The sequence below is a fragment of the Rhinatrema bivittatum genome, chromosome 4 (genome assembly GCF_901001135.1).
Source record: "Rhinatrema bivittatum chromosome 4, aRhiBiv1.1, whole genome shotgun sequence".
In the NCBI taxonomy this organism is placed as follows: Eukaryota; Metazoa; Chordata; class Amphibia; order Gymnophiona; family Rhinatrematidae; genus Rhinatrema; species Rhinatrema bivittatum.
Genome location: NC_042618.1, coordinates 338,841,965 through 338,855,092, shown reverse-complemented (window position 1 = coordinate 338,855,092; position 13,128 = coordinate 338,841,965). Strand labels below are relative to the sequence as shown.

Here is a 13,128-nt window from a genome sequence, read left to right as displayed (position 1 = left end):
GCTTGATATGCTATAGCCCCATACGACATTTTGCTTTGTACCCACAGAATTTAATAAATAAAATTTGAAATAGGGAACAAAGTCTGTGGTGTCAATTTTTTTTTTTTTTTTTTTAAGTGTCTTAGCTAGCCTCTAAGGAACAAAATTCCCTGCTCTTGCCACAGTTTATGAAAGCCCTAGCATTGCACAAAATGAGATTACAACCCTAAAGATTTCCATTGCACTTTTCTTTCTGAAAGTAAAAAGTCTGACGTGCATAAAGCAAGAGCAATTCAGGTATTCTTAAACTCAAAATAGGAAAACCTTTTTTTTTTTTTTTTTTTTTAAAGGAAAAAGACATTTACTTCCTATTTTTTATTTTTGGAAGGTTTAAGGCAGTGGAAACTCTACTGTAGTAAAAAAACCCCCAAAAACCCTAAACTGCTTTAGTTAGAAATTTCCTCATTAATGAAACAGAACAAGAGACTCTTCTCGGTTAGTGTATATACTACCCTGAATCCATCATTAACCAAGTACTTCAGAACATTTAAAAGACAGTCTTCAAAGTCAGCAGCTAACGCGTGTATATCATGCAAATTTTCAAAGAGAAGATGCCCAAATAGTTTCTCTCTGAAAAGTGCAAGGTGCACGCGTTAGAAGCTGCTGTGGTACTTTGCACTGGGTGTGGGTAGAGGACGGGGACACAGAATGGCTCGTGGTACGTATGGAAATCAAAGTGTACACATGCTATTTTCTTCCCTCAGCTCGCTACTCCTATTTATAATTTATAAAAGCGCTACTAGACATGCAGCGCTGTACAGCTACACATAAGACAGTCCCTGCTCCATGGAGCTTTCAGACTAGTCAAGACAAATATGCACAACAAACAAGGGTCAATGAGAAGTGTATTTATTGGCGAGAAGTGGCTAGAGTTGTGCGCCATAAAACCCGTGCATGCTTTTAGCCACACTGGAGGAGAGTGGTTTTCATTCAGGCTATTTTACCTGCGTAAATGCCTTTTGAAAATTTCCCTCTCTCTGGGCTACAGATGGAAAGATGACCATTGGATGTCAAGTATTAGTGATTTTGAACCTGTTGGTCTGCTTTCAAGATCTCACCTGGGCTTCAATGTTCTGCTGCAGGGGGGTGATGCGTGGCCTCTTGGCTGAGGAAGCACTGAGGGAAGGGTCCAGGGTTAAGCGGTATCTGTCAGCCTGAGATTCATAGTCCTGTTAGGAAAAAAAAAAAAGCAGATGTGATAATTGGATCAAGGATACCATAAGATACATTTGAAAAAAAAAACTTCCTAAACAAAATGGAAAATGGAGAAAAGACGTACGTTCAGAGCAGACTGAACATCTTGTGACATCTTAACAACTGAGTTTTTGTCAGCTTCCTTGTTTTGGATTTCATCCACCAACCTCTGCCAAAGAAAAAAACAAAACATCAAGAATGGGACATCCAGCAGTCTGTAGGGTAGAAAGGCTTACTCCAGGAATCCATTCTGAAAAGATAGCAAAAATGCACTTAAAATTGGCAGGTATAAAAGGAGCACTCTCTCCATCTCAAAAGAGCACGGCATAAGCACAGAGTATCCCTTGTGGCTAAAGGATGGAAATGAAGAAAAGGGATAACCTGATTGATGTGGAAGTTAGTAACCTTATTAAAAAAAAAAAAAAAAAAAAAAAGCTTGCTGGTCAGACTGGATGGATTCTTTTACTGCCAACATTTACTATGTTACTATTATTCCAACCTGTGTAAATACTGTATTGCATAACTGCACTTAGTGGATGACTGGAGACACTTTACTTCTGTAAAGAGCATATCAGTGCAAATACGTTTCCTCATCATTCAGTCAGACCAGTCCAGACAAATAGGTTATGCCCACTGACCAGAAGACAGAGATGAACGGGTTTGCCGAGGTCACCCTTTCCATGCATCCATGCTGACCTTAGCCTGCTATTACTCTCTGTCTCCAGCAGATGGCAGGCAAGCAACCCATGCTGTGGACTGAGGTATGATTAGGCTGGTGGAGAGTGGCTGGCAGGCAAGTCTGGGCCAGGAGGCTACAATAAGTCTTTGTATTTTCTTTCCATCTCTCCCCCCCATCTTTCTCCTCCCTCCTCTTCCTGCCTGCTACAAAATAAGAAGTAGGAACAGGATTGTTGTGTTTGTTCCTGTGCTATAAAGTAACAAAAAAAAAAAAAAGAAGAAGCTGAAGCAGTGACCAGCAAGACTGTGATGAGGAGGAAAGGCGCGGATAGCAGGTCAGCTGGCACTGTGAACTGGGCGTGAGTGAGGTGTTTGCTTGATCTCCTGCTACTAAAAGATGGAAATTAAGAAAAGGGGTGAACAGCAGTTAGTACCTGTAGCGAAAGGCATGATGAAGGGGAACCTGCATGGAGTGGCAGTTAGTACCCTTAAAAAAAAAAAAAAATATATATATATATATATATACAAACTTCCTGGACAGACTAGATGGACCACTTGGGTTTTTTTTTCCTGCTGACATTGACTATGTTATTATTATTCCAACCCATGTAAATACTGTATTACATAACTGCACTTAGTGGATAATTGGATACGCTTTAGTTTTGTAGAAAGCGTGCCAGTGCAAATAAGTTTACAGTTATAAGATGAATACACACACAAAATACGTCTCCTGGACATGTATTTCTCCAGCAAGCAGCAAGAAAGAACTAGAGTAACAAAACTAAGAAAGACAGAAAGGGAAGGGATGAAAGGGACATAAAAACAGTATGTCTCGAGAAGCTCTCTCTTTAGGTAGTTAAAGATGATTTACAGACAAACTAGTCATAGTAGTGCTATTGCCTTTCTGTAGTATCTACCTCTCGCCAGTCTTGCCCCCTTCCTATTTATTATTTCTAACCCAGCTATCCTGGTACTTCTGCTCACCTTCTGAGACTGCAGTTTATAGTTGATCTGGCTAGGTCCATCTGTGGACTTCACCTGATTTCTGGGCAGGTTATTCAGCCAGGAAGTCATGTTTTCATTGGAGGCCCTGAACTGCTGGTAGGTGAGGTTGGTGTCTCTCAGCAGCTTCTCTCTGAAGGAACAAAGGGAAGGGGCTTTATGACAGGTAGTTCTTCATAATAATGGGGTAGATTTTATAAATGTACGCGCGGGCGTACTTTTGTTCGTGCACCAGGCGCGAACAAAAGTACGCTGGATTTTATAAGATACGCGCGTAGCTGCGTGTATCTTATAAAATCTGGGGTCGGCGCACGCAAGGGGGTGCACATTTGTGCAACCTGTGCGTACCGAGCCCAGCGCGCGCTGCCTGTTCCCTCCGAGGCCGCTCCGAAATCGGAGCGGCCTCGGAGGGAACTTTCCTTCCACCTCCCCTCACCTTCCCCTCCCTTCCCCTACCTAACCCAACCCCCCGGCCCTATCTAACCCCCCCCCAACCTTTGTTGGCAGATTTACGCCTGCGGAAAGCAGGCGTAAATCTGCGTGTGCCAGCGGGCTGCTGGCGCGCCATCACCCGACCCGGGGGCTGGTCCGGAGGCCTCGACCACGCCCCCGGGCCCGCCCCCGAAACGCCGCGTCACTCGCGGCCCGCCCCCTGACACGCCCCTCCATGCAAGCCCCGGGGCTTGCGCGCGCCGCCGAGCCTATGCAAAATAGGCTCAGCGCGCGCAGGGGGGTTTGGGGTAGGTTTTCGGGGGGTACGTGCGTACCCCTTTGAAAATTTACCCCAATATGTATAATTATGACACTTCCACAAAGTACACAGCACGGAGCAAGGTCATTTACGATCACTATTCCAAAGAAGCTAACTATGAACACACGTCTGGGGGTTTCACAGCTTTGCAGTCTAACATCTGGGAAGGTCACCTTTCTTTATGACCATGGTTGGGATCAGATAAGAATACTTCACTAAATAAGCATATGGATAATTTACAAAACATACTGTCAACCATTAAGAATAATGGCAAGCATGCACGTTGCCTTAGGAGTCCTAAGAAAGTACCCAAGCAAGGCTTCCATGGTTGACCCTGCTAAGATTGGAAACTCAAACCACAGGTTTTCTTTAAAATCAATATGCCTATACTGCAGTTTTATTTGTAATCACCCCTTCAACCAAATCAGGGCTGGTGCTTCCATTAGGCAAACTAGGCGATTGCCTAGAGTGCCAAAAATTCTTGGGGGCAGTAAAATGCCACCAGCACAAGGCCAAAGCAATGCTGTGCTACAGCCACCACCACAGGTAGGAGGGAGGATTGTGATGGAGCTGCTGCCAACAGGTACTCTGAGGAAGGGGGAGGTGCATGACTGAAGGTTTGCTTAGGGTGCCAAATACTCTTGTACCGGTTCTGTACCAAATTAATTACAAATCCTCAAACAGAGTAACAGGAATCAAAATGTGTGCCATTTTTGGCAGATGTTATATTGCCAAACTGTTGGCTAAATCCAGTCATCCCAGCAGCAACTCACCTTTGATCAAGCTGGTCAGCTACAGCATGATAGCGGTCATTCAGACGCTGGACTTCGGCCTTCTGCCTGGGAAGGTCAGGGGCGTACTCCTGAAAGTTGGTCTGCATGGTGCTACTGGCCAGTTCTGTATCTTTCAAGCTGCGGTTCATCTTCAGGAGGTAGTCCTGTTTATCAACTAAATCGCGCTTCATTTTCTATATGAGGTGAAAAGAAAAAGGGCAAAGAGAAAAAAATAAGACACTTTATTCAGAAAGCTGCAAAACAGAATATTTATTTATTTAAAAAAATGTATATACTGCTTAAGCTTAATTCAAAGCCATTTACAAGCATACATACATAGAATATATTTAAAAAATGCAAACTTTACAAAATAAAAGACAAAAAAGGTAATAATTACAGAGCCAATAGCACCAGAATGTAACCAACTTCAAGAGTCAAAGGATAACCAGAATAAGAACATAAGACAATGCCATACTGGGTCAGACCAAGGGTCCATCAAGCCCAGCACCCTGTTTCCAACAGTGGCCAATCCAGGCCATAAGAACCTGGCAAGTACCCAAAAACTAAGTCTATTCCATGTTACCGTTGCTAGTAATAGCAGTGGCTATTTACTAAGTCAACTTAATTAATAGCAGGTAATGGACTTCTCCTCCAAGAACTTATCCAATCCTTTTTTAAACACAGCTATACTAACTGCATTAACCACATCCTGTGGCAATAAATTCCAGAGTTTAATTGTGCGTTGAGTAAAAAAGAACTTTCTCCGATTAGTTTTAAATGTGCCACATGCTAACTTCATGGAGTGCCCCCTAGTCTTTCTATTATCCGAAAGAGTAAATAACCGATTCACATCTACCCGTTCTAGACCTCTCATGATTTTAAACACCTCTATCATATCCCCCCTCAGCCGTCTCTTCTCCAAGCTGAAAAGTCCTAACCTCTTTAGTCTTTCCTCATAGGGGAGCTGTTCCATTCACCTTATCATTTTGGTCGCCCTTCTCTGTACCTTCTCCATCGCAATGATATCTTTTTTGAGATGCGGCGAACAGAATTGTACACAGTATTCAAGATGCGGTCTCACCATGGAGCGATACAGAGGCATTATGACATTTTCTGTTTTATTCACCATTCCCTTTCTAATAATTCCCAACAATAAGCTTTCAGGAATTTTTTTTTTAAGGTTTTAGCACACAAGGGTCGATTTTACAAGCGTTGCCCATGCTAAAAAAGCCCATATATGTATTTATTTATTTTATTCCATCTTATATTCTGCCATTTTTATACATTCAAGGCGGGCCGCACCATTGCATACATAATTTTACAAACAATACCATTAATAGACGAATAAATAATAAAAAAATCCCAAAATGTATGCCACACAAAAATAAAATAATAAAAAGACAAAGCACTTTCACAATCTTACTGAAGACTCACTTAAGCCATTGCAAAAAGAACAGCCTTGATTTTTTTTTTTTTACAAAATCTTAGTTTCTTTCTTCATGTATCCAGATCTGTATTCTGGGCTGCGCACGAGCGACACAGATTTTAAAAGCTGTGATCCATGCAAGTATATGTGCGGGTGCAAGCAAAAAAATAAGGGGGCGAAACGGGACGAGGCCAAATGTTATGTGCATAACTCCATATTTTAAAACCGGAGCCTGCGGCACGCAGCAGCTTGTTAGCCATGTAAACTTTACTGCTGCTGCTAATGTGAATCGGTTATTTACTCTTTCAGATAATAGAAAGACTAGGGGGCACTCCATGAAGTTAGCATATGGCACATTTAAAACTAATCGGAGAACGTTCTTTTTTACTCAACGCACAATTAAACTCTGGAACTTGTTGCCAGAGGATGTGGTTAGTGCAGTTAGTATAGCTGTGTTTAAAAAAGGATTGGATAAGTTCTTGGAGGAGAAGTCCATTACCTGCTATTAAGTTGACTTAGAAAATAGCCACTGCTATTACTAGCAAGGTAACACGGAATAGACTTAATTTTTGGGTACTTGCCAGGTTCTTATGGCCTGGATTGGCCACTGTTGGAAACAGAATGCTGGGCTTGATGGTCCCTTGGTCTGACCCAGCATGGCATGTTCTTATTTCTTATGTTCCTGATGAAGAGCAAGTCTGCAGATCTCGCATTTTTGGGTTTACACAACAGGGTGAAGGGTCCGGGTCAGCCTGGGGGGGGGGGGGGGGGAACGTGCAGGATGAATAACTAGAGGGTCTGCATGGGCTAACCAGAGGACTAACTGGAAAAACTGGGAATGTCCCTCACGCGAGCATGTTTTAGAATCCGCTGACGTATGCGCATTAAAGCCGGCAAAGTCCTGTGAGAGATACACAAAGAAGGTTTGCTCGAGTAACCTCTTAAAATTAGGAGCATACTTGCGCGCACGATTTAAAACTCAAGTGTGTGGCCGCGTGCGCGCTTGTTTTAAAAGTTAGCCTGACAGGGAACATGATTTTGGATACAGACGGTTACCGCTGCACATACTCTAGGTACAGAATGGGAGGAACCCTTTTGGAGCTAATCTAAGCCTAAACTCGGATTGGTCCCTGTTGTCAATAAAAACAGTGCATCAATAGTAAATAAAAGACATCTACAACATTGGCTATTGTACCAAAAAAGGAAGCAAAGGCATCCTTAGTTCAGTCATAACACCAACAAAATGTCAAACCATGCTGTGCCGGCCTAACGGTACAACACTCCAGTTGCTGAATAAAGCAGTGCAGTTGCCACATTCATCCTTTTAAATGCACAGAAACGAAGGTCAACAAATAAGTTACAGATGAGACCTTCTTACTGGACTAATTTAATATATTTGCGAATAGCTTTTGAAAGCTGTGCACCCTTCATCAGGTCAGTACAAAATGATGTTATCAAACTATACAAACGAATCACAAGTTGCATTACAATAGTTTTCTCGTTCCTCTGCAAACAGAGAAACATGACGGCAGAAAAAGACCATGTAGCCTATCTTGCCTGCCCAGCCACATCAACTGCTCAGCTCAACAATCCCTATCACTCCCTCAGATCCCCTATGCGCATCCCATGCTGTCTTGAATTTAGATAATGTCCTCGTCTCCACCACCTCCTAACCCTTTTACTTTGAAACTCCGAAAACAAAGCCCCGCCATGTAATGCAACCAGTGATTTTATTTGCATATTTGGGAAAATCATCCTTTGATCATTCTGCACTGACCTGAAGGGAGTTAATCACAGATGTAGTAAGTTTTACTAATAAAACAGAATAACCTACAACTTATTTGTTGGCTTCTGTTTCTACAAGAGTTGAAGAAGCTGACAATATGAATGGTTGAATAATTTTAAAAGTAAAATGTTTTGATTTGTATTGGAAAAGTAATTAAACTAAACTAAATGTACCCAAAGAGCTCTCAGTGTCTCCTTCATGACACTTGGTGTTGACAAAAGTGACAGCAAAACTAGTTTCACAGACTATGCCGTGAAGCAACTTTATTTGCCCAACAACTATAGGGTTTACACATTCAGACAGGACTCCTCCGCTTTCAGCGGTTAAACCTAGAAAGTGAAATTAGAGAGGACAAGAAGCCCATGAAGAGACTTCTGATCTCCACTGAAAATTACCCAACTATTTCTCAACATGGGAGAATTATAGCCATGATATTCAGGCAACTAGGTGGATTCTGATCTTTCAATTTTATATGAAGTCAGTGACGTGCTCACCTGAATCTCACCAGCCCTATCCTGCAGGGCTGTAGGCGATACTGGGATAAAACTGTCCTGTACCAGTTTACCTTCAAAACCACTGATGACCTGATCTGTCTTCTTCATCTGGTTCTCCAGGTTGAGAGCAGCCTTAGCTCTGGGAATAGAGGAGACATTAAGGGTTAAAATGAAGTCTTGCAGAGGGCGTCAACAGCTCTCTCACAGCTGAGGCTCTGTGGTTACGACTTGCAGGACAGTTTTCAAAGTGGTCTGGGCTGGCTAAGCAAGGCACTAACTGGCTACTTCCCTTGTCTGAAACTGCCCCCTCACTAAGCAGCCCATTGCAGCTGACAAGTTTCACTTGGCGGCTACGCTTATCTGCTTTTGATGTAGGCTCACCCGAGGCACAGTTAGGTCGGGGAAATTTCCTTCCATTCTAACCCATCCATTATACTGTCTTAGGCCAGGAGCTACCGAGAGCGCTAGATGTACTTGGATTTCAGCATAGCCTTTGACACAGTTCCATATAAGCGACATATAAACAAACTGAGTGCCCTTGCTTTGGACCCTAAACTAATTGAATGGGTTAGAAACTGGCTGGGTGGGAGGTGACAAAGGATAGTAGTAAATGGCGTTCTCTCAGAGGGAAGAGGGATTACTAGGGGGGTGTGCAGTACAGCGTAGGTAGTTTTCCTCTGAAATCCCCAGCCACACACGCTGCAGGGGAAAAGTAGATGGGGATTAAAATCTGGTGAACAAACATCCTAAATTAAACTGGCAGCAATGAAATTTATTAATAGACAAAAGCATAAAATGCTAAAAATGATTGCAGTTATCCTAAATAGCTTTTAGACTGTAGATTTAATCCACGGGTCTCTGGTTCCACGTTCCCCTTTTGAACTGGTGGTTTTGTTAGCTAGTTCCTTCTTCTCTTTAGCTTGCCTCAAACCAGCATTGTCCCCCCATGTCTTCAAAAACATTTTCGGCCTATAGTTTCCACCTGCTCCTTTGGGTTTCCAGCTCAGCCAGAACTCTCCTCTGCCGGGCTATGAGATTATCATCTTTGATCCCCAGCTAGCCAGACGGTGTCCCCCTTTTAATAAACACTTCCTTCCATTCTAACCCATTCATTATACTGTCTTCAGCCAGGAGCTACCGAGTGCCTCTCCTTCAGGAAACAGCTCTTCCAGCGCGCCCAGTCTGGAGGCCAGGTTTCTCTCCCTTCCCCCGGGGGGAGCGGTGAATGCCACTTCTGAGATGCGATCATCATCATGACAGAAAAAGCAGTGCTCCCACAATGCGCAGCACCGACTCACCGACATAAGGAGGAGAAGTAAAAATGGGACTGTAAGACTCAAAAGCTGAAGGGGGATTATGTAGAAGCCGATGAGAATTCGGAACTGCTGGACAAATATTTCTGTTTGGGGTTCACTGAGGAATGGCACTGAGCTGGACCGCAGAAAATGGCCACAAAAAGGAATGGAAGCGAGGAAGCCCTCGATCAATTTTCAGAAGACTGGGATCATGAGGAGCTAGCAAAACAAAGTTGATAAAGTGATGGGGGCCAGATGAGATACATCCGGGGTATTAAGGGAACTTAGGGAAGTTCTGAAGTCTGACCTTTTCAACATTTCTTTAGAGCGAGGAGACAAGCAAGTGAGGTTTCACTTCACAAAATCAGAAGTAAAGAAGCCAGTTAGTCTGACCTCGGCGGTGAGTAAATTATTGGAACTGCTATTAAACAGAGGATAGTGCAGTTTCTGGAATCCAATGGATTGCGGGATCAGAGGCAGCATAGTTTTACCAGAGATGGTTCTTGTCAGACGAACCTGATCAATTTCTTTGACTGGGTGACCAGAGAGTTAGATCAGGGGAGAGTGCTAGATATACTTGGACTTCAGCATAGCCTTTGACACAGTTCCATATAAGCGACATATAAACAAATTGAGAGCCCTTGTTATGGACCCTAAACTAACTGAACCAGTTAGAAACTGTTTGAGTGGGAGGTGACAAAGGATAGTAGTAATTGGAGTTCTTTCAGAGAGAAGAGGGATTACTAGGGGTGTGCATTACAGCTTTTTATCTTTCGGCTAGGATAGGAGGTAGGGCATTTATTTTTTCAATTATTAACACACCATTGTTGGTAGTTATCTGGGATAGCCTTGATTCCTGAATAGATAGAGACAGGTTTTACCAGTTATCCAGGTACTGAGTAACTACCGTTGGCTCCCTGTGACATGGGGAGTAAAATGTAACACTTTCTTGCTCATCTTTAAGGCTGTTGAGGGATCCATGGGTATTTAAAGTCAGCTCTGATGGAATGCAGGTCTGTGCATTCAGTTAGACCTGCAGGTGATGTGAGGCTTGGTAGTCCTGTAACAGATCTATTTCTTATCTGAGCCCCATATTATGGAATGTGATTCATCTGGAAACGGACCTCCTGTGTTTTAGAAAAATTCTAAAATCTTTTAGCAGGCCTTTGAGGGTTGATGTCACCCTCTTTTCTGGATTATTGCAGTTTTCTGTATATATTTATTGTTGTTTGTTTTGTATTGTTATTGTTTTTATCCTTGCAATACTGGTAATATACTTTATTTTTTTTGTTGTAATTTGCTGCAAGCAAGCTATTTTGGAGCAACAGACTATAAATGTTCAAATATAAATGAACAAAAAAATATATACATCCTAGAGTGCCTCCTTAAAAGCATTTCCTTTTACTATGCTAGCACCGAACAGGAATTCTTACTCGTCATCGTACAGATTGGACAGTGCCTTCACATCATTATACTTGTTCTTGACATTGTTCAGTGTAGTTGGGAGCTGAGTTGCTGAGGGACCAGATGGTTTCTTGGACAGGAAAACCTCACACTCCCGCTGGGCTGCATCCTTCTCGGCTCCAATATTCTGCAACCGCCTGGCTGTGCCCTAATGGAAAGATGCATCATGCACTGTTAAAGTCATTATTCAGTCACAACACCTCAGACCCAATAAGAAACTCCTTTCTATCAAGAGCTGAAGTTCCCAGCCTTCTCTTCTTAGCAGGGACTGCAGTGTTGCTTAATGGTCTTGCTTTATTACCATCAACCATAAAGCTTGCTTAAAAAAACCCCACAAAGGCTGGGGAAAAGCTAATTAATTTGCAAGACTAACATGGTACACTCTAAGATGCCAACTTCTGCAACCACCACAAGTCACTCCATTGGCTCCCCAGCCGCTGTACCTCACAGTTCAAGCTTCTATCAATCATCTACAAATGCATTCACTCTGCAGTTCCTCATTTTCCATCTTTTCTTCTCCCTCCCTCCTTTCCTCCATTCATTGGGCAAGTTGCTTATATCTGTGCCCTTCTTCTCCGCTGCAAACTCCCGACTCTGTACTTTCCATCTTGTCTGGAATAGACTTCCCAAGCTGGTGCATCATGCTCCCTTTTCTGGTCATACTCAAATCCAGTCTAAAATGCCAATTGTTTGAAGCTGCTCTTAAATCTTAACTATTTTGTTATAATAAATACATTGCCTGTAGACTCTCGTTTCTCAAGTACGTCTTGACTAACTTCTTAGCTCCTTGGACCTTAACAGTGTTGTATGCACATCCATTCAGCGACACATACGTCTAGTAGCATTTTAAAAATGATTAGTTATACGAGTAGAATGAAGCAGATGTTCCTTACCCTAAGGAAGAACAAGATACGTTTTGCATATAGGTTTTGATACCTTGCATTAGGGCTTGTAATTTGTGAAAGCTTGCATTTTACGACATTCATGAGCTTAGTGCTGGCATCACTAGCACCAATCTTCTTTTTTCAATTTCTTTTAACAGTGTCCATCTTCCACCTATCACTAATGGTAGGTCACACAATGCAACCCACAGAGAAGCAGTTCTAATATAATCCTGTGATACGGCATCTGACTTTCTAAACTTTTACATGCATGTTGGGATTACTAGTTCCTCTGACATCAGCAATGAACCGGGAGGGGAGGTAGGGGGAGGAATTCTATGCATTAATTCAGGTCATTATTCCCTTTGACTGGGTTTGGGGGCTCGTGCATTGTAATGCTAGCTTGCCTTTGCTACGCCCTGACTGAAAGGAAGTCCCTACTGCCTCCTCCCGTCACTGAAATGAGAATCCAGAAGGGCTGGGTTTTCTATTTACTTGCTTATTATCTTTGCAGTGGGGCTAAAAGCGAAGAGATCCACCTGATAGATGAGGAGCTGATTCAGTTCCACTTATGATAAAGAATCAGGGTGGAGGTAATCAGCTGCACCTCTCCTAATGAAAGGGTTCAAAACAAAAAAAAGAGTAGGCGTAAGGTGAGGTGCCTTTCTCTAAAAAAAAAAAATAATAAAATAATTTATTTTTTTTTTGTTTTTGCTCAGTCAGTGTTGTGTTTCCAGAGCTGGGAGGAACCCTCATTCGTCCATTCAGTGAAAAAAAATCACTTTGTACAAAACTAGATTATGGTACCACAAACATCTCCTCCTTGGCTTATGTCGTGCTTGCTCAGTTCAGCACCCAAAGTTTTAACTGCTTTGATTACTGCAGAGCTAATCTAGTGGAAACTGCTACATAAGCAGAGTTCATTTTTTCGACTTTTTTGTCTCCCACTGAGAGGACTTGATTTTATTTGCATATCAATGTGTGGAAGAAAAAAAAAAAAGACACAAAACATTTTGTTTTCCTTCTCTACAGTGGATTAGCTCAGGGTTCCGACTCCAAAAACAATGTTAATTCAAGCAGTACCAGAGCAAGCAGAACAGGAAAGATACAGAGGGACCGCTTCATGCACTTGTTCCAAGTTTTAAAGCCCTGTTTTACTAAATGAACACCAAGCTCCAAAAGAGCGGCTAGGTTAAGGATGTAAATATCCTTTGAAAAATTAAGCATTTAAAATGAGTTAAAATCTAAATGGTTAACAGTTTAAATGATAAGAGCAGCCTGCAGCTGCAGTGAGGCAGGGCAGGATGCAGCCACCCCCGACATAGCCAGGTATTAAGGCTCCCAC

The 13,128-nt window shown here is 42.5% G+C and overlaps 1 protein-coding gene across 3 annotated transcripts in view; it reads right to left on the bottom strand.

Moving 5' to 3' along the window:
• EVPL (envoplakin) overlaps nucleotides 1–13,128 on the bottom strand; it is a 119,049-nt gene that overhangs the window by 17,859 nt on the left and 88,062 nt on the right. For all 3 annotated transcript variants that reach the window (XM_029600465.1, XM_029600464.1, XM_029600466.1), the window contains 6 exons: nucleotides 10,872–11,050; nucleotides 8,144–8,282; nucleotides 4,438–4,631; nucleotides 2,896–3,046; nucleotides 1,319–1,402; nucleotides 1,098–1,208 (listed from right to left, as the gene is read on the bottom strand). In XM_029600465.1, coding sequence (XP_029456325.1) covers nucleotides 1,098–1,208; nucleotides 1,319–1,402; nucleotides 2,896–3,046; nucleotides 4,438–4,631; nucleotides 8,144–8,282; nucleotides 10,872–11,050 — 858 coding nt within the window. The remainder of the gene's footprint in view (nucleotides 1–1,097; nucleotides 1,209–1,318; nucleotides 1,403–2,895; nucleotides 3,047–4,437; nucleotides 4,632–8,143; nucleotides 8,283–10,871; nucleotides 11,051–13,128) is intronic.